This window comes from Ixodes scapularis, unplaced genomic scaffold (assembly GCF_016920785.2).
Source record: "Ixodes scapularis isolate PalLabHiFi unplaced genomic scaffold, ASM1692078v2 PGA_scaffold44__24_contigs__length_19508400, whole genome shotgun sequence".
NCBI lineage: Eukaryota > Metazoa > Arthropoda > Arachnida > Ixodida > Ixodidae > Ixodes > Ixodes scapularis.
The window spans coordinates 8342205-8362094 of record NW_024609873.1 but is presented as its reverse complement, the minus strand read 5'-3'; the positions used below and the strand labels follow the sequence as shown (position 1 = coordinate 8362094).

Genomic DNA, 19890 nt, shown 5'->3' with positions numbered 1-19890 from the left:
CAGCCAATGGGAGCCTCGTTCTATAAAACTATGACGCGCGCCAGCCAATGGGAGCCTCGTTCTATGAAACTATGACGCGCGCCAGTCAATGGGAGCCTCGTTCTATGGAACTATGACGCGCGCCAGCCAATGGGAGCCTCGTTCTATGAAACTATTGACGCGCGCCAGCCAATGGGAGCCTCGTTCTATTAAACTATGACGCGCGCCAGCCAATGGGAGCCTCGTTCTATGAAACTATGACACGCGCCAGCCAATGGGAGCCTCGTTCTATTAAACTATGACGCGCACCAGCCAATGGGAGCCTCGTTCTATGAAACTATGATGTGCGCCAGCCAATGGGAGCCTCGTTCTATGAAACTATGACGCGCGCCAGCCAATGGGAGCCTCGTTCTATGAAACTATGACGCGCGCCAGCCAATGGGAGCCTCGTTCTATGAAACTATGACGCGTGTCAGCCAACGGGAGCCTCGTTCTATGAAACTATGACGCGCGCCAGCCAATGGGAGCCTCGTTCTATGAAACTATGACGTGCGCCAGCCAGTGGGAGCCTTGTTCTTTTAAACTATGACGCGCACCAGCCAATGGGAACCTATCCATCAAATCGCTGCCACAGACTACAGGCTTCGCTCCATTAGGACAGGGGAATTTAGGTGCCGTTTGGCACACGGCTTGGAAAGCTGATAACGCTGCTTCGCTCCATAGAGCAGTTAATGCTTTCACATTAAAAAAAAATAAAAAAAAAAAAAAAAACGGTGAAAGATGTGCAATGCGGTCTGTGCAGATGAGTTATACGGCTAGGAGGATGTAATATAGGGGGCTAACCATTTCGACAAGTTGAATAATTAACTCAAATGGGTAATTAATCTTTAAAGATAATTAGTGAAAATTATCATATGGCTCCAATCGGAGGCTTTCTGAGCATCGCCGAAAACCACTACATTAGTAAATTTTAGAAAGGCGCATGTTGGAAGGGAGGGGCTAAAGTTGGCACTCGTGCAACAGGCGCAAGGCCTGCGGTGTAGAAATGCGGATGGTAATTTTATCCGTGCTTTTGCACCACTAGCTTTACACCTTTTGCTCGATTGGTAACTTTTTTGCACCATCGTGCTTCCCACTCCCATGCGCAGCAGGTTTCTAGTTGGAACCATATATTTATCTTTTCATTAACAAATTTCAGTTATTTCTTAGACTCATTGGGATGATTAGCGTCTATGTTATGTCCTCCTGGCTGTATAACTCTCCTGCACAGACCGCCTTAGTGTAGCATTCACAGCTTTTCTAAAGCAAATCTGTAAAACCTAAAAGAGTACCCTGTATATTTGCCAAATACTAGTACAAGTGCAGATAGGCCTCCATCGTGTCCAGTAAATTGCCGATTCATATTCCAAATACCCAGTCACATACTGCTTACAGACACACCTTTGTACCAATATACATACTTTTCAACTGCTGTGTCTTTCAGATGTATCCTGTCAAATGCCTATTTTTATTCCCAACAAACCTAACCAAGCACTATGAGTGTACTGTGCACAACAAAAAACTTAAAACAATATACATGTTTCCTGGTATTGAATAAAAGGTTAAAAAGCGCGAACAAACGAGGACAATAAAGAAACACGGACGACAGGACAGGCGCTTCACTCTCAACTGGTTTTTATTGACACCATTGTCACCTATATACACATTGCCCAAACCACATCGGATTCAATCGCGACAATCAGAGCCAACCTTCCGGAAACACCATCTCACTCTGGAGCACATACAAAGACGGAGCGCTGACGCAGTTGTTTTCTTTCTTTTTCATGTAGAATGCCTCTATAATCTCTCTTTTCGTTTTTTCCTTTGCCTTTCTTAAAAACTTTGTGCCAGTCAGGTCAGGTTTACATCCACAACGCCTACAATGGTCAGTGAGATGGCCCCCCGCGTTGTTGCGCACACACAAATTATGTTCATGTGCTCTATCATTGAAGCAGCGCCCAGTCTGCCCAATGTAGACTCTGCCACAACTAAACGGAATCTCGTACACCGCATTGGTGACGCACGCAATATATTGCACCGTGTGTTTCTTGGAGCACGGTGCCTTTTTCTGCCTTGTCAACATCGGACATATCCTGGCAAGTTTACACGGTGCAGAAAAACCACGTTAATGTCGTATCTACCAGCTACCTTTTTTAGATTATGAGATACGGTATGCATGTACGGAATGACTTGCACTCGTTTCCTTTCTTTACGTGCCTCGCTGCCTTTTTTACTTCTTTTTAGCTTTTGAAGAAGGCTCTCATAACAACTAGAGATTAGATTAGGGGGGTACCCCGCGTCTGTTAACCTTTTTGATTGTCGTTCAAAACTGATTTTCATCTGGTGATATCAACTTTTTTCCAGAGCCGCACTTAAACATGTTAAGGCTATACCCCTCTTTACCAGTTTAGAGCGAGCACTTTCAAACGACACCAGGCTTTTCTTAGTGCGCGGACAATACTGCCAACAGACATGTTCTTCAGAAAAAAGGATCAAAATGTCTAAAAACTGAATGCAGTTATTCACAGGCAATGCCCAGGTAAAATTAAGTCCGCCTGACACCTCCCTAAACAGTCCGACAATCTTCTCAACCGTTTTCTCCAAACCCGAATCTGTATCTAAAATTAAAAAATAGTCATCTACGTATCTATACGTCTTTAAAACATGGAAATCTGCAAGTCTATCTGAAATTTGCCGGTCCATTGATGTAAAAAAAATGTTACACAAAACAGGGGCAACTGTCGAACCAACGCACACACCAGACTTCTGTACAAAATATCTCTTGTCAAAACTGACGGCAGTCGACTGAAGATAAAAGACTAGCAGCTCCAAAAAATGATCGCTGGTAACGCCCGCGGAACTTTGAAATCTAATTTCTCCAGACTCGTCGATCTTATCCCGAACAGCCTTGAGAAGTCCATCGTGAGGAACGGAATAATACAAGTCCTCAACATTGAGGACTGATATTGCAGTGACAGCATTCTGAAAACCTTCTCTAAGTTCATTGACTATTTCTAGCGAGCTTTGCACCAAAAAAAAGTCTTTTAGCGCAAGAGTGTCCAAATGGCGCTGTAAGAACCGACTGATCTGAACCTGCCAAGTGTTCTTTTCTGACACAATGGCTCGGAAAGGACACTCAGCCTTGTGTGTTTTTCCCGCGAAAAAAATTTCCAAAATTCCACTTTCTGCTTTGTCTACAGCTTTCCTTAACATGTCTAGGTTCAGACCCTTTAGCAACCCAGCAGCCGCAGATTTTTTAGACTTTTGTCGAAACTTAACTTCTTCGAAGCTTTTATCTATTGCTCTCAATGCTTTTTCCTGGAATTGGCCCTTCGACATTACAACAAATCCCCCTTCCTTATCGGCCTGCACAAACGAGAGTTCGTTGAGCCTGAAAAAACCTATTGCTGAAAAAACCTGGTATTGCTTTTGGTTGTTCTCCCCTGTCTGGCACAAGATCGAACAGCTGAATATTGGCGGTCATCACTCCCAGATATGGCACACATCGAACTTGGCGTGTGTTGCATAAGGGAACCAAAGCCACATGCTTTTTGGACCTCATAGGCTTTGTTGAACACCGTGCAACCTTCGCCTGTCTAGCACTCGCACGCACTTCAACATTTGACATTCCTGTTTTATGACCGCACTTTTCGGGCACTGACCTTTATACATACTACTGATGTCGTTTAATAGAGGACTGTTTTTTTGTTTTTTTCTTAAAGGGCCGTGCAACGATTTTCAGACTTTGGCCAATTAACTGCGCAAGTTAATCTGTGTCACCCATAAAACGAAAAACAGAAAACCGTATTTTCTTGTGAGCGCTAGTTTTTATGTAAAAAAATGAAACAAATCGAAGGTCAAAGTGCCTCTGAACCCTCCACGTCACCTTTTGAGTGACATACTTTGGGGGATCACGTGGTTTCCCCTGGGATTCTCTCTTGAGAGACCCCAGCCGCTTCCTCCGCGATTATTGACTTTTAAAGGATTAACATTGTTAAAGGTCGCTCCGATCCGAGCGAGTGACACAAAAGACGGTTTGCCACGGGGGTGACAACGAGTGTAGCAGCGGAGGGGGACAGGTTTTGTTCACTCCCGCATGTCCCCCAGAGACGCTGTCATTGTGGTTCCCGTAACTGCCACACGCGGCTGCAGATCGGCAAATATTTTGTTTTCTTTGCGATTGCGCACTGGAATAACAGTTTTTCAGGGCAAGGCGACACGTTTTTGGTCGCTTGTGCTTGGATAAACAATATAAAAAATACAAACTGCCAATTCTTTCAACACTAAAATCTTTGCCCTTAAAGGAGCTGTGCAACGATTTTAACGTTGAAAAAATTGGCATCTTCTACTTTCGACATTGTTCACCTTGTCACAAAAAACAGAAAACACACCTCCTACCTTTGAAATGTAGTGATTCTGCCGCGTAATCGTGAGGCAAAAATTAGAATATTCCCTGACCTGCAGCCGCGAGCGGCGGCCATGAGAAACGCACAGTATGACGTCAGTGGGGTCTTGTAGAAAGATAGCAAGTTGTGCGAATACCTGCTCGATAAAAGGTAACTTTTCTATAAATCTTGTCGTTCCAACATAAATATAAATGCGTCAAAAACCTGGTATCATAGACAAAACTTTTATTCAACGGAGTTTTAGTGGCGCCATCTATCCTAGGTCCACAAAACCGTCGGCTCTATCTGCTACCGCGAACAGCCGCCAGAAGCCGGAAGGGGAGGGGGACAGAGCTGGACGGGTATAGCCGGACCCGGATGAGACTTTCCTCCTTTTACCATATTGTTCACGCTGCGCCCGCTAGCACGTGGTCACGCGGTCGCGAGCGTCTGAATTCTCGCTGTACACTGATGGCCCCAAGGAGAGAGCTTCACCGGAACCCCGCGCAAACCCCATTGACGTCGCAGCGCACATGACTCGGAAGACTGTGAAGGAGTTGGGAGGTGCTGAAAACCTCAATCTTTGTCCATTTTTAAAATAAAAACTAGGACATGCAGGCCAAAGTGGTTTTTAGGGGCGAAGCTCCTTAGGGGCTAGTTGTGTCCGTATGTCCCTCCGCCGTCGGGTGCATGTGCTCCTGCTCGTGAGCTCACGTGCTCACGAGCACGTGAGCACATGCTCCCGTGCTCGTGTAGAGCAAAAAAAAAAAAAAAAAAACCGGCATCTCCACGTGGTGAATGATGTTGACTGGGGCGACGCTCTGGTGGTGCTTGTCTGCGTAGACGCTGAGCCGAAGCATGCCGAGCCTTTCGTTCGTTTTCATCCATGTCCGAAAGAGAATGTGTGGTATGGAACGTGGTTATATACGCATGGTGAGCATTTGACCGCAGCGTGAAATGGACGAAAACGGACAAAAGGCTCGGCATGCTGCGGCTCACCGTCTACGCAGACAAGCACCACCAGAGCTTCGCCCCAATCAACATCATTCACCACGTGGAGATGCATTTCTTTTTTGTTCTTTACTTCTGCAAGGTCGAGACACTAACTCCCATATTATTTAAGCAAAGCACTGAAACTGTTGCACAGCTCCTTTAAAGGGCAACTCCGGTCAAAACTCAAAATGTAATAAATTACTGGTATCGCTGTAGTGACACAAGATACGACCCCAGCCAAAATATTACCTTAGGGGGACGCCGCATTCTCAACTAATGCCGACAACAAAAATGCGACCCGCCGCGAGCCGCTGCTCCTTAGCGGGCGGCCAGCGGGTTGCCGATCGCTTTTTTTCTTTTGGTCCGGGCGTTGCGCGGAGCATGCTTCTTTGAGCCGCTACCACCGCTTCTTCGGCTTGTTATTGGCGCGTTAAGCCGTTGCTTTTATCTGTAGCCCGTGTAGCTTCGGCATAGCCTTTTGTTTATTTGCTTGTGAGGACTTTAAGACTCGTTTTAGCGAGCAACTCGGTGCCCCCAAGACTTACAAACTGTTCCTCGAAAGATGCTGAGTACAACATGTAGCGCTGTAGGCTGCTCAAACAACCCGCTGCACAACCCGGAGGTGCTTTTTCCCAAGTTTCCAACGGACCGGAAATTGGAAAAGGTGTGGGTGAACGCTGTTCGACAAGTGGACTTTAGACTTCGGCATTTGCGCGCCCGAGGATAAAAGAACAAAAAAACAGACGTGTACAGCCCAGCACATGTGTGTTCGGGCGCTGCGGCCCGTGCCGGAGAGCCTCAAAGCTTCGTGTCTGAGACTGACCCGCAGCGCGAAAGCGAGAGGGCCCCCAGTATTGTACGTCACTGGCAGCGTGGCGTAGAACGACGCCGCTCCATCCATGGAGCCCCGATGACAATTTAGGCTTATCGACGAGTACGGAAGACCGCACACACGGCCACAGCCTCCGAGTATGGCAGCGGACGAGTTCACTCGTTCTCCAGTCACTAGCTTTTGGGTATACAAGCGACGAGTACGGCATAGCGCACGCACGGCGGCGGCCACCGAGTACGGCACCGTACAAGTTCACGGGTTTTCCAGTTGCTAGCTTTTAGGTATATGCACTAACTCTTGCTATATATGCTGGATAACTACCACGTGTACAAAATTAAAACAAAATCAGCTTACCTCCTACCGAACGGCACCTACAGAGGTAGGTGCCGTTCGGCCTGCGTACTCGTTGAACAAGAACGATCCTGACGTCACGTTCACATAGCGGCTGATTTCCAGTGTTGCCGGAACCTCGAGCGGCTAGTTTCGGTTTTGTTGGCCGCGCCCCAAACAAAACGTTGAGGCGTCGATATCTTTAAAACTACACACAATAAAGAGAAAAAAATTACACCTTGCAATTCAGACTGCACTAAAAACAGTCATAATCCCAAAATCGAAAGTATAGACCGGAGTTGCCCTTTAAAGGACACATGCAAAGGAAAAATAAATTTTTTTAAGCCTGGTTGGGAAAAGGAAGTCATAAAATGAATTTACAACGAAAAATAAAAATTTTTAGAACTATATTTACGGTGCTATACGAATTTGTAATTGGTGCCCGCGGGCGCCTCGGAAAAGAGGCCGCTATTTGTCACGTGACTGGCCGCTATTTGTCACGTTGCACTTGCACTCTTTCGGAAGCTTCCTATGGCCTCTAAAAGTAACTTATTAATCTTTGTTTGAAGTATAACTAAAAACTAAGATTAATAAGTAACTTTTAGAGCCCAATGGAAGCTCCTGAAAAAGCGCAAGCAGACGTGATAGACCCCCCGAAGCAGAGGCCCCCCGGAGCAGACGAACTTGCGTGGCAGCAGCAGCACGCGTTGAAACGGCGGCGCACCACGCTCAGCGTGCGGCGGCAGCGGCGCCGCGCGATGGTGTTAGGTCTACCACGTGACCCGCGGTAGCTCCCGTGGGTGCCAGCTACAAATTCGTTTTGCGCTGTAAGTATAGCTCTAAAAATTTTTTTTCAGTTACAATGAATTTGGTTAAAAGAAGCAAGCGATGAAAGGTTTTTTTTTTAATATACAAAGAATGTATATGCATGCTCTAGCTGAGTGACGGGCGTCCAAAAGCTTGTGCCACCATATTAACTGTATATGCCGTAGAATACCGCGCATCCGCCCATACCACACTAGTAAGTGCCCATACTCAAATTTGTAAGATCTGAGAAAATATGCACAGTACATTCATATGTAAAATTGATGACCGGACAAGCACTTATCTCCCATTTTTTCGCGATTATCTCTAAGTTTTGAGTGGGCGCTTGCCCGGTATTTTACGGTAGTCAGTTTTAGACTGTCCGCTCGACCTGCAAGCCTGTCTTCCCGTCTTTACGCCACTGAAAAGCATGGGTATATTTGAATGTTGGTTTTGGCATTATTTTCACTTGCCGATTTCACAATAGCTATTTTGAATTTTGTAATACTAAATAGCATACTGGAAAGGGTCAAGGTCGGTAATTCCGAAGATGTAGTTAGTTGGGACGTAGCTAAAGAAAAAATTAAAGACGTCTACAATCCCCTGTAGTGCCGAATTAGAGTGCAGCTCTTGAGGGGGAGGGGGGGAAGGTTTGGAGAGGAGGGTATGCCCCTCCTCCTCATCCGTACTTTCCCCTCCTCTCCTCCCCTGGCATTTAGCAGAAAATTTTTCCGCTAAATTTAGCGGGGAAATTAACCCATAATGCAACGCGCAGTAACGTCATGAGTGATGTCACGAGTGACGTCACGTGTGCCATCATTATGGGAAATGTCCCATAACGCAACGCATAGTTACGTCGACGGAGACGCCACTCAAGCTGGAAATGGGTGCCTAAGAGCTGCGCTTTAAAAAATTGCCAAAGTAAACCTACGGTGCCCGTCTGCTATTTACGCACCCTCTGGCTGGCGTAGCAACAGACAGGTGGCAGGAGTGGCCCCGGCGTCGGCTTATTGCCTGGTCGCACCAAAAGCAGACAATGTTTCTGGGTCATAAACGGTGCTTGCAAATAAATGGCGCACAAAGCGAATAAAACCGACGGTTTGTCGAACAATTTCTGTTACGTGTCGTCTGCTTTTGGCACGACCAGGCAGCAAGCTGACGCCGGGGCCACTGCCGCGATCTGTTGGTTGTTGCATCAGTTGGAGTGTTCGTGAATAGCAGACGGGCTCCGTAGATAGGAAAAATCGGTTATCATTCTTTTTTGACGTTTTATTCGGGTATGTTTGTTCTTCGAAATTTTGAAGCAATGTTTCCATTACCTTTGGGTAGCTCTCCAGTAAGTTGTAGCGCGATACGTTACCGAACCGATTTATGCGATCTCCTTAAAGCCTTCCCCCAGACTCGTGGGCACGCTGTAGTTTACAAGGTCTGTAATCCTCTGCACTGCTTTACCACATCAATTCCCAGACTAGGAGGGGTACCCTGGTTATCGATTGAGAGACGTAAGCCAAGTTGGATAGTTCGAGAATCCCCGGTTTAGGGGATGACCATACATAGCCTTTGTCTCAGCTAATTCTGGAGGATTTGTGACTTTTTTCGTTTTTGTATTTTTTTGTTTTTGCACAGGCCACAATAAAGCAGTACGAAGCATTGCTGGAAGCAGGGGAAGCAAATGAAAAGCCGGCGAAAGGTCCGAGGGGAAGGCAAGTTTCGGAAAGGTTCTCCTCCCAATGTTCCAATGTCTCGTGTATCTCCCGTGTATGTCCCTTCAACCAGGGATGTTCTGTCTGGGAATGAGATATATGCGCCAGGAAACTGAGGGAGAGGAGGAGAGGAGAGAGTGGTGGGGACGTCGAAACACTGAGCTCTGGTTCCAATGATTAGTGGGTATACCTAAAGCTAGCCGCCTTTGTCTCCTCTGCACTCGTCGAACGCGCTAGAACGGAGAAAGCCGGTGTTCAGTGTTTGGCACTCGCATTTGAATGCATTCGTCGAGTGGAGGGGAGGCAAAGGCAGCTAGGTTTAGGTCTACCCACTAATCTGAAGACTCTTCCTCAGTTACTTGGCGCACTGGGGCTTGAAATGACGTGGTAAAGATCCGGGCCTACCGACGACACCAAGATAAACCAAAAAAGCGAGCGAGCAAAATTAAAAGAATTTTTTGGAGAAACACTTGCTACCACTCCAAAGCACAAACACGCTCTTACCTCACAGTTGCCTTTTTGAAAGCATGCATCTTGCTTTCAGCCTGTAGTTCGTAAAGCGCAGAGCACATGTCAATTGCTGTTTAGATGTTTCGGGTTCTGCAGACAGGATTGATGAAAACCACATTGTCTTTTTGTTCTCTACTTGTGGGTGGGCATTGGAATTCTTTACGGTGGAGGTGATGCCGTGTGAGGAGAGATGCTGGTAGTGCCTCCCAATAGCTTCAGACTGGAAACTAATTTACACCATTTTTGTTCTTATGTGGCATTCCACTAGTGGATTTGGAGCGATTCCGAAAGCGCTTCGTATTCGCACCTCTATTGTAGTAGACGCGAGTTTGCGCTTGCAACGAAAAAGCGCTCCAAAACCTGTCCAAATCCGCGGAGGGAATTCCCTAGTAAATTACAGATTTGGCGCTTTTTTGTTTTTGTTTTTGTCGAAAATTTTTTGTCTTACAACGGTCATAGAGTATTGTGAGATAAAATTCAACAAGGTGGGGCCTAGTGTCGTTTCATGGTTTTCTTAAAGATCTACAGAAGCTGAAGGTGAAAGTTGTATGGTAAGGAAAAATACCTGAATTAAAAGTTGCCCTTTTCTTCTTGCTCTCACTCAGGTATGTCAGCATTTGTGTTTGGTTCACAAGCTGTACCTTGATTTCTGAGGATATAGGGTAGTACCATCCTGGTCAGAGGGGTATGCAGACTTTGTTACTGATTGTTTTTTTCATTTGATTGATGGCTGTAAGGCAACAACACATCTAGGTATTCATCTCTTTGTGTGCACGCAAATCAAGTAAACGGTTCTCTTTCTGGTTCCCAGTAAAGTCACCAATCACTGACTTGCCCACGTTAACGATAGTTATAAGCCAGCCTTCAAACTTGTTGAGGACCGAAGGGTAGCTTTCAATGTCTCGCCCAAATGCGCGAGCCATTGTGAAGCAAAATTTTTTTTTTTTCCTAAGTAATGTGCTTTTGTTTGTATAACCTCTCGTAGTGGTGTCCAATATTCCATACTTTTTTTTTCTAGCTCATAAAACATAGTAGTATGTAGGGCCTAGCTGCTACTACTATGTGTTGATATTTGAAGTTGCTTCTGTAATCTAAAACACGGTTGTATTTCTTTGTATTGTATGTTCTCTTCGAGGGTGATCACAACAATGTGTGAAGGTAGCTGAAGTTGGTAAAAAAAATATCTCTTAAAGAAATCTCCCATTGGATAGCCTCAGAAGGTTGGCCTATAAGCCTGGATAAAAAAATGCTTCAAAACGTTATATGAACAAAGTCAATGTTATATATTTTTGTCTGTTTGGTGTCAAGCACAAGAGAGAGCTCGTTTTTTTTTTCTTGGAGGGGAGCCACGTTTTATGCCTTGGGACGACTTTTTGTGGCAATTTAGAAGTGAAGAGTGCATATGCATACTACATCGATTGGCACTCATATGTAGATAGTGCGGTACGGTACAGCATCTGGGAGATTAGGAAAGAAATGTTTCGCGCTTGCTCGACTTGAGTTGCACCATTTGTTGTGTCGTATTTATACGAAGGCTAACAGAATCAAGAAGCAGCAAAGGGTCTCTTTCCCACAGGAGGGGAAAGCAGCCTCTTCGCAACTGTGTGCTCTCATTAGCTACAAAGAGGTAAAAGCAATTTTGAGGAAGGTGAATGCAAATGTAATTTATGCAAGATATACTAGTATTGCAGGAAGCACAAAAACACATTGCTCCTCAATTCGAGCTGCATTGCATTTTTGCGAGATGTCTGAGCGGCGGCGTTTTAGCCCTTGCATTGTGTGCGCATGCAATTTTTCGTGGTAGGACCTCTTTCATAGACAATCGAAGGTCTCTTTTCACGCGTGATGCACCTTTTCAATATAGATTTTAGGGGCATTTCAAAACATCCGTGGCAGTTTTAATATATTCGTGACATGGCTTTTCGAAGAACTCTCGGGACTTTGCGAGTGGGAACCGAGAATAAGAAATTCCTTAGAGGCCAGAAGTCGTATTTGGGCATTGATATTTTATGGATACATTTTTATACTTTTGCCTCTTTTTATTTCTCAGGCCAAAGAAGGAGGATAAAGAGAAGGGTAAGTAGAGCTGCCAAGTGTTGTTCTTTTGAGTTTGTGTTTGGCATATTACTTTCCTTCCTTGTTACGAACAAGGTGTCGGAGCATAACTTTTTTCTGTTTTCATTTGGGAGTGAGTTGAACAAACCTCAGAGTGAATTTGAATTCATATTTAAATGTGGAAATACTTTTTGGGCATACGATCTAAATAACGAGCAACAGCGTCGGGAGCCAACGCTACAAACACGTCGACCACGGAATCTTTTGGTTTTGGCGGTAGCCGGCAGAAACACGTAACATAAATTTAAGGCATTGGATTGAGAGCTCGACGATGCCAAACGAGCAAATGCGGGTCTGCAGCTTCGACAATGGCCTCGGTCGCACGGGCGTCCGCAGACCCACCGCCTCGATCGCATGCCCTGCCACTGACCGCTCCGCGAGAACATGAGGCGCCAAACATTTGGATCTGGGAAGCGCTTACATACATTCAATGACGGACGAGGAATTCTTCCTCCCTTTCGTGAGCCTCGCAATAAAGCAGGTGCAGAAGCCTGCAGTCTTCGGTAGCGGTAACATGCACATGTTACCGCTAATTGGATGAGAGTGGGAGGGAAGAGCTTCAATCGTCTCGACTCCACTGTGAACTTGTCGTTTCGGGGACCCCTTCCGGACCAGCGGAAGTGACGGGAAATCCTTGACCGCTTGGTGGGAGGGGGGCGTGGCGTGGCGTGTCGGACGATTACAACGGCGTAAGGGTAGAAGCAGAAGTCTGAATGCGTGCGAGCCAACTTTGAAGCCCTAAGACGGACAACAATTGACCCCACTCGCTCGGTGCACACGGTTTGGTGCATCTATCTTTGTGGGACAGCTGGCATCTATAAAGAAGTTTTATTCCTTAGCTCGAAGAATGGCCGAGGGCTTTGGGGAGCCTAAGAAGGCCTCCGGGGACCTTGAAAGGGTCCACGGACCCTCATTTGAAAACCGACGCCATGTAGTGTATAACTCTGTTGTGCATCAGTGCGCAGCCTAAAAGAGTGGCTAAGGGGAGACCCTGGTCTTGAACATTTTTTTGTCATTTCCGATCCAATTTAAAATAAATTTTCGCGTCCATTTTAAGTTTCTGTGCCAAGCAGAAACATAAGGTAACTTTTTCCTATCTGTCATAAGCCACAGGTACATGAATGTGACAGTATCGCATCGAATAGAGATGTGACATTTGTGATTAAATAAAAGAGAAAGACTGGGCACGTGTGATTGGTCCTCTCTCAATTCAGTGTGCTACTGTCGCATCCGTGTAAACGCATCCATAGCTATCAAGAAAACCTTAACTTAGTCAGAAATTTTTCTGCCAAACCTTTTACAATATCCCTATAAAAAAAAGTATGGTACAAAGTATATCAGCATGTGTTCTACAAAGAGTAGTGTGTACAACAAGGCCATTGCTATGATTCTAGCATCATTCTAGAACAAGTTATTGCAAGTTGAAATCTTTTTACAGATAGTAGAGTAGAGTTACTGAAGTCCTTGACAATTAGAAAATTTTGTAGTTGACATTTTTCAGATATAGTAGTCTTGTTGCATTCTTTGATTTTTGAGCCATTAAACCCTGAAAAAGTATTCAGGTCCAAGTTCTAGATCCATGATACTGTGGGTGATACTGTGTTTTTTCATCATGTTGTGATGAAAAAATTAATTCTGAGAAAGCAGGAAAAGCTTTTCAAAACATGCTTACAAACAGCCTTGACATGAAACTTTGAATCATTGTAACTACCATAATATCCCGAGTCATCGCCCGCCCCCCTGCTGCCTGAAATTCATAAGAAAAGAAAAGTGGGGAGGCCACGTCTCAGGGGGTAAAATCGAAATGTTTAAATAAAGCTAAAAAGACATCAATCTTTCTGTATATATCTAGTTTAACTGCACAAGAGATACGTTAAAACTCGAAATAGTTTCATTGTTTTATCCAAGAAATGCTCATGAAAGTATGTTTGACTAACTCAAAGTTCGTTGCTTGTATACGTGTGATGAACACTGCCCATCTGCATACTGCATGAATGTTGTGTTCCGTGAAAGCATGTTTCTAACAACGCTATGTTATCTTTGTTAGTAAAAAAAAAAGTCATCAAGAAAATAAAAAAAGCAACTAGGTGCAATGAGCGAGCGAGCGGCCGAAAGAAGCGACGAAGAGCGATGCTGGGAGCAGGAAAGCCGGCGATCGCGTTGTCAAATACTTTTGGGATCGGGCCAAGTTGGGCGCCTTGTCATTAACAAGGAGCAGGCTCTTGTGCAACTTTCTTGTTTGGGGCATACATGCGTGCGTTCGTGCGCGGCGTGCCATCGATGCGAGTTTTAAACTCGCTCCCCTGCCCCTCCCTAGGCAACTCGTGTAAAAAACGCGAAGTAATGCTGACTTGTCGCGCCATTTACGGAGAGTTCACGCTAACACACAGAATATGTAGGGTAATTTTCAGGCAAGTGGAGCGCATGTTTCTTCACCCGCTTCGTCTCGGCGGCTCGGCCATGGCGCGTTGGCATTGCGCGGTTGTGCTCTCCCTTTGACGGATGAAACAGTTTACAAAAATTAAATCAATTCTGACTGATGAAAATGATAACAATGAAGCAGCTTATCTAAGGGGCTTGTTTATGCGTGATGTCATAAGCGCAGTTGTTGAGCAGGCGAACCTTTTCCTGCGCCAAGTACTTGCTGCGGTCACGTGAGTGATCCACTCCCGTGTACGCACGTGTACTGCACGTGAATTATACATATTTCTGCTCTCATGATACTGATGGCGCATGCAAGGAAGGACGCCATTGCCGAGTTACTAGAGTGAAATGTCTGCAAAACCAATACGCCAATGAAACCTGGAAGGGGCTGAGGACCAGTAAGGGAACAGTTCAGTAGTGAAAGGGTTAATAGGGAGTTTTAGAATAGTGCACGCTAAAGCTTTGCGTACGCAAAGAATAGCGTCGTCGCCACTGTGCATGCTCCGAACGCAAACCATGTTTCGCACTTTGCTTGCGCAATTTTAGCGTGTGCTATTTCTCGGAAATAGCGTGCATACGCAAAGGGTCTTTGCGCTCCTCTATGGAGGATTCGTGATGAGAAGTTGGCTAAAGCCAAGACGAGTACAGTTTTAAAAAAAATGGCGGCCCCCAGGACGGGATCATGGCTGAGCGCGACCTCGGCGGCATCCTCGCGACTGCGATTTTCAATACGGGATGACGTTGTTGCCGTCAGTTTGGAAAACCCAGTAGGGTGGACAGCGATCACCGGCAACTTGATGCTTGCGATGAGCGAACATTTATCGGCGAAGGTCAGTACACTCAGAGTACACTCTTGCCGAGGCGACGCATGCGGCGGACACGACCGGTCGACCGCTCGCGTCTCACTCTCACGTTTAAACAAGTGTAAAATTGTTACTCCGGACCAAAAATCTTGTTTTTTCTCAAGTTGCAGCATTTCGTGTGTTAAATAAAAATTGTGACTGTATCTTGGTGGCGTTGCAAGCACGCGATGCTTGGGCTTTTGCGTCACGGCGGACAAACGTTATTATAAAACTCTCTTGCATCGCGTGCGCTAAAGCAAGCGCTAAATTTAGCGCTAGCGTGCACTAAATTTGCGTGCGTTATTCTAAAACTTCCTAATGTCCAGTTTGTTAACTCTTTCGTTGCCACGAGAAAATAACAATTTCTTATAAACCTCAGAAAAAAAAAAAAAAAATTTTATCACCTCAAATATTGTTTTAGTACATATTGCAGCAGAGCAAACTGTAGACGACTAAATTCTGTTTAAGAAAAGTAAGTTGCAAAGCAAAAATTTTTATTAAAAAATACAAATTTTTTTTAAAAAGGTGCTATTTCATGGTTAGTTTAATAAAAAAAAAAAAGAAACAATAGAAAAGTGTGGTATGTAGAAAAACATTCACATAAAAAGGAATTTATACATTTCGAAGATAAATAAACCAAGCACATTTTCTGCGGAAAAAAAAAAAAAAAGCTGATGACAGCTGTTCTTCAGATACAAAAAAGAAAAACTTAGTCATTGTGGTGTTTGTGCCATGCAATGAAACAGTTCCTGGTTTTTGTTAGGCAGAACTGTACCTTTGGCTTTTGGCACACAACGTCCGTTTTTTGCTCGACCTTGTGGTCGCCATAGCACATTTTTCAGTTTCGCTTTTTGGGCATCTTTGGGAAGTGGTGCTGCAGTTGTTTTGGTACAGGGTCAACTGGAAGAATGTCTTCAGTGTGCATGAGCTCCAGAGTGTGCATCTGCACATATTTGGTGGTGTTGTCACAGATAGTCCTTATTACGTCCACGGTGAAGAGAAGAAAGAACTCCCGGGCAATTGTAAACTGTCTCGCGCCGCTCTGTAGCGCTGCTCCGAGATGTGCTCCAAGCGACCCTCTTGAAACAAACTGAAGTTTTTTCTTTGCGGGTGGCAGGACGTCTTGGCCAAGCGAAGACGTCCTGCCATCCGCGAGGAGACCGCCCAAAGTCCTAAAACTCAACGCGGAATGGCTTCAGACGTCCTGGGCCGGCTCGAAACATTGTCGCTGTGAGAGCTTGAATCTGATGAAGTGCTGTCACCTTCGGACTCTTAGCTCGAGCCCTCATCACGAGTGTCAGGTGCAGGCTCACTATAATTCCGAGCGGGACGCTTTTTTGGTGGTGCAGTGGCACGTGGCGACGACGGCGTGGAAACTGTGCTCACTGCACAGTAAATGTGATCAGCACCCTTGCCAAGATTTTACTGGAGACACGAAACCGAAACTTTTATAAATCCCCTCATGGCCAGTCCCACATGAAGGACATGGCGGCGGACCTTTAGAAATGTGCTGTGGGGGATAAAAGCTCTCGGACTCGAAATCAAAGCTTACCATTGAATGGCTGGCATCTTTTTTGGCCAATTATCACCGCTCAACTCTGTTAGATCGAAAATCCGACGACGTAATTTCATCTCGTGTCTTACATAGAGTTTTTTTATCACAAAAAGTTCAGGTTTGTGTGGCATAATCACGAGCGGCAGGCTTTATTTTGTACGCAGTGGAGGGTGATGGCCACGCACCTTTTTGCCACAACACACACACTTCAGTCCGCGAACATTTTTTTATCAAAAAGCACAACTTAGCTAGAGCAACGAAATCAAAACTGATTCTAAAAGCCCATTTCCTGGGCTAACCACTGGGTGGTGTTAGGTGCCTGAGAACAAACTTTAACACATTGAAATTGACAATTGAAATCACAGATCACTGGTGATCGATCTGAATAGGCAGAACGAAAGAGTTAAGGCTGCCATAGCATTGCTCGTTTTGATAATTAGTCTGCAAAATTTTGTTATGTGCGAAAGAAGCTGCAAATAGTGCTAGCGATTGGGGATAAGTTCAATGAAACTAGCTGAAATTTTAGGCTCTTAACTTAAGGGAAAACATAAGCTTGAGTTTCAAAATTTTTTTAAAAAATTCATTTTTCAATTTTGAGGTTTTCGGTTTTAGAGTCTAATATACACCCTCACACTAAATTTCATAACCATGCGCTAAATAGTTACGTTGATATAAAATATTTTCAACACATTGTAAGGCAGTAACAAAGTAAAAGAGTTCAATGTTTGAATGCATTTTTCTCAGTTCCACTTTTTGCTGCAAATTTCATATGAAGGAATCTTTTGTTTGAAGGTAAAATTATTCTAAAACCACAATCAAGATGTTTCTGAACTGAAATTTACTGGGGAATCGGGCTATCTACTTTATTTTGTTTTACATTAAAATTCTCATTGAGAAAAAACTATGTATTCAAAAATTGACATAGGACAGATATGCATCTCAAATTTTGAGGTAATCACTCTTCCTGAAATATTTACATTTGAGTTATTAAAACTAGATAGCCCGAAGTCCCACATCCGCCACTTTTTATTCAAGCAGTTAAAATGGTGCTTAATAGCTTCATTTGCATATCATAGATTTCTTGACGAAGAGTGACATGTTTTCTTATGCAGGTATGTAAAGTTATCCTAGAGAGCTGAAAGTTTGCACAGTACACCTATATCTGAAGTTAAATCTCCCCTGCAAATTTTATTCCGATCACTTGAGTAGTTCAGAAGTTCAACCTCTAGCCAGTGTCCCTCCTAAGACTAAAGAAAGGCATTTTATATTGTCACTCTACAACGTATTAACGTACCGTAAAATTTCCGAGCATCAAACTGCGTCCCAATAAGTGACCATCCGCTACTTCAAACTGCGTCCCAATAAGTGACCATCCGCTACTTCCGATATGTTTAAAAATTAAGCAAAGGACATATCGAGCATACACTTAGCTAACCGAGATGCTTCTCCTTGCCAGCCTCTTCTCCGAACTCGCCGGTGCAGTTTGATGTTAGAAGTTTGATGCGCACATGCAACTGCTAAGTGGTGAAACCTGCTTTGCCTTGTGCCCCTTCTGCACGTTTGCTCTTGGACCTAACAATCGCCCATACCCCAATTTGTCGAGAATATCTCAGATTTTTTGGTGGGCATTTTCCCGGTGTTTGACATTACATTCGGCGTGCTTTCCTCGAGATCTCAACTTCAAAATGCTTCGGAGAAAGAGGGTGGAGTGTTTCTTATTTTCGAGGTGTGTTTTTGCACGACAGTTGTTTTGAGAAGTTTCTTCGAGCTCGAATGTTCAAGCTTTAGTTTGTTCTACAAGTCTGGTTTATCCACAAGGACCTTGTTTGAAAAGAAATATGTGCCGTTGCACACAGATTTTGTATGTGGCTAAACGGAGTATCCACCTAACTATGCTCTCGAAGGTGCCGAATGTGGGATACCGAATACTGTGAACTCGAACACAGTTACGCTTTACCCGAGCCATCTGTTGTAATGAAAGTCGAAGCTATCTACATCTACAAACTTTAAGGAGGAGATCTTTGCCCTCTCTTTCAAGTTTCAGTCCACTGCGGAACTTCCTCTTAAGGGGGGACATGGCCTGGAAGGGTCAACTTTTGAACCGTTCCCTTAAATTGATTCAAAATTTCAGGATGAATTGAACCCCATTAGGATTGATGACATCTAAAGTTTCAGTCTTGTAGGCCAATTCTACTACACACAGTGCTTAAAAAGCTCCAGAAAAAAGTGACTTCAGGAGGAAATGTATTTAAAAAATATAATAATTGCAATCCACAAAACGTTTGTTTTAATGTGAGATAGAATACCCATAGTGCAAGTTAAGGCAAAAATTAATTGTCGTCCGTTTCGTCCTCTTGTGTGTTTCTTTCGTTTTAAGGGAACAGGGTAGGCCCTATTCCTCCCATGTGTTTCAGCCTATGTATGTGACCCTTTTTCTCAGGATCTGCTAGGGTTAGAGGATTCATGTTGGTATCATTGTATTTAGCTTTCTGTGTTCTCTTTACTGAACTAGATGTATTGTTATACATATTTTAGTTCTTTTTTGCTTTTGTTTTTACTGGACCCTCCTAATTTTAATGCCAAAATAGACAATAAACAGCTTGTCAAACAAAATTGCCTCGATTAATTTCCATAATTTTAGTTCAGTAGACTCCCCCTTGTGTTGTCTTGTTAGCGGAAAAAAATAATACTTCTAGTTTTTATGGTTTCAGAGAAAAAGGGTCAAACGTTGCAAAAAAATGATGTTTTGAGATAATCGACTTTGAAGTGAAAAAAGGCGCTTTATAATAAACTTGCACTCTAGAAATGCATGCTGATGTATCCGTTCGGTAGCCACCAGCCAGGCTGTCACCTCCATAGTCAATATTTAGTTTCGTTGTTTGCTGTCTTGCTTTGTGGGCCTCTTTCGTGATGAGCTGTGTAGCCCTGTCTGCCAAGTAAAGTCTTCGCCAGTCAACGCCGCGCAACCACTGCACCATCAATCATCCTGGTAAAACGCCAAGTAAAGGCTCGAAGTTGTCCGTTTTGACGTCTCTCTAATCAGTGTGTCCAACAGCACTTTTCACAGTTCAGAAAGTAGGTGCAGGCGACGCCAGCTCTTAGTGCTGCTTTTTCAACCAGCTGCAAGTCCCGACCGCACACTTTGCACACCCAGCTTTCGGCGACGGTACAGGACAGAAGGTCGATGTCGATCAGTGCACAGTTGCAGTCACTAACACTTGCCTTGAGCTCCTCAAAGCATGCTGCCGAGTGCGACAGCTTCGAAGAAGACGCACACGTGGTAGCCGCTGCGTCAGGCATCAGAATGCGTTGCGGGGACTCGGCGGCATAAGAAATTGACCTATGCCGACTACTCTGGAAGCGACGCTTCTAAAATATC

At 44.6% G+C, this 19890-nt stretch overlaps 1 protein-coding gene across 1 annotated transcript in view; it reads left to right on the top strand.

Annotated features, from left to right (window-relative positions):
• LOC8028198 (titin homolog) overlaps nucleotides 1-19890 on the top strand; it is a 74695-nt gene that overhangs the window by 15680 nt on the left and 39125 nt on the right. The window contains exons 6-7 of the mRNA XM_029994853.4: nucleotides 8989-9065; nucleotides 11626-11651. Of these exons, the coding sequence (XP_029850713.2) occupies nucleotides 8989-9065; nucleotides 11626-11651 (103 nt within the window). The remainder of the gene's footprint in view (nucleotides 1-8988; nucleotides 9066-11625; nucleotides 11652-19890) is intronic.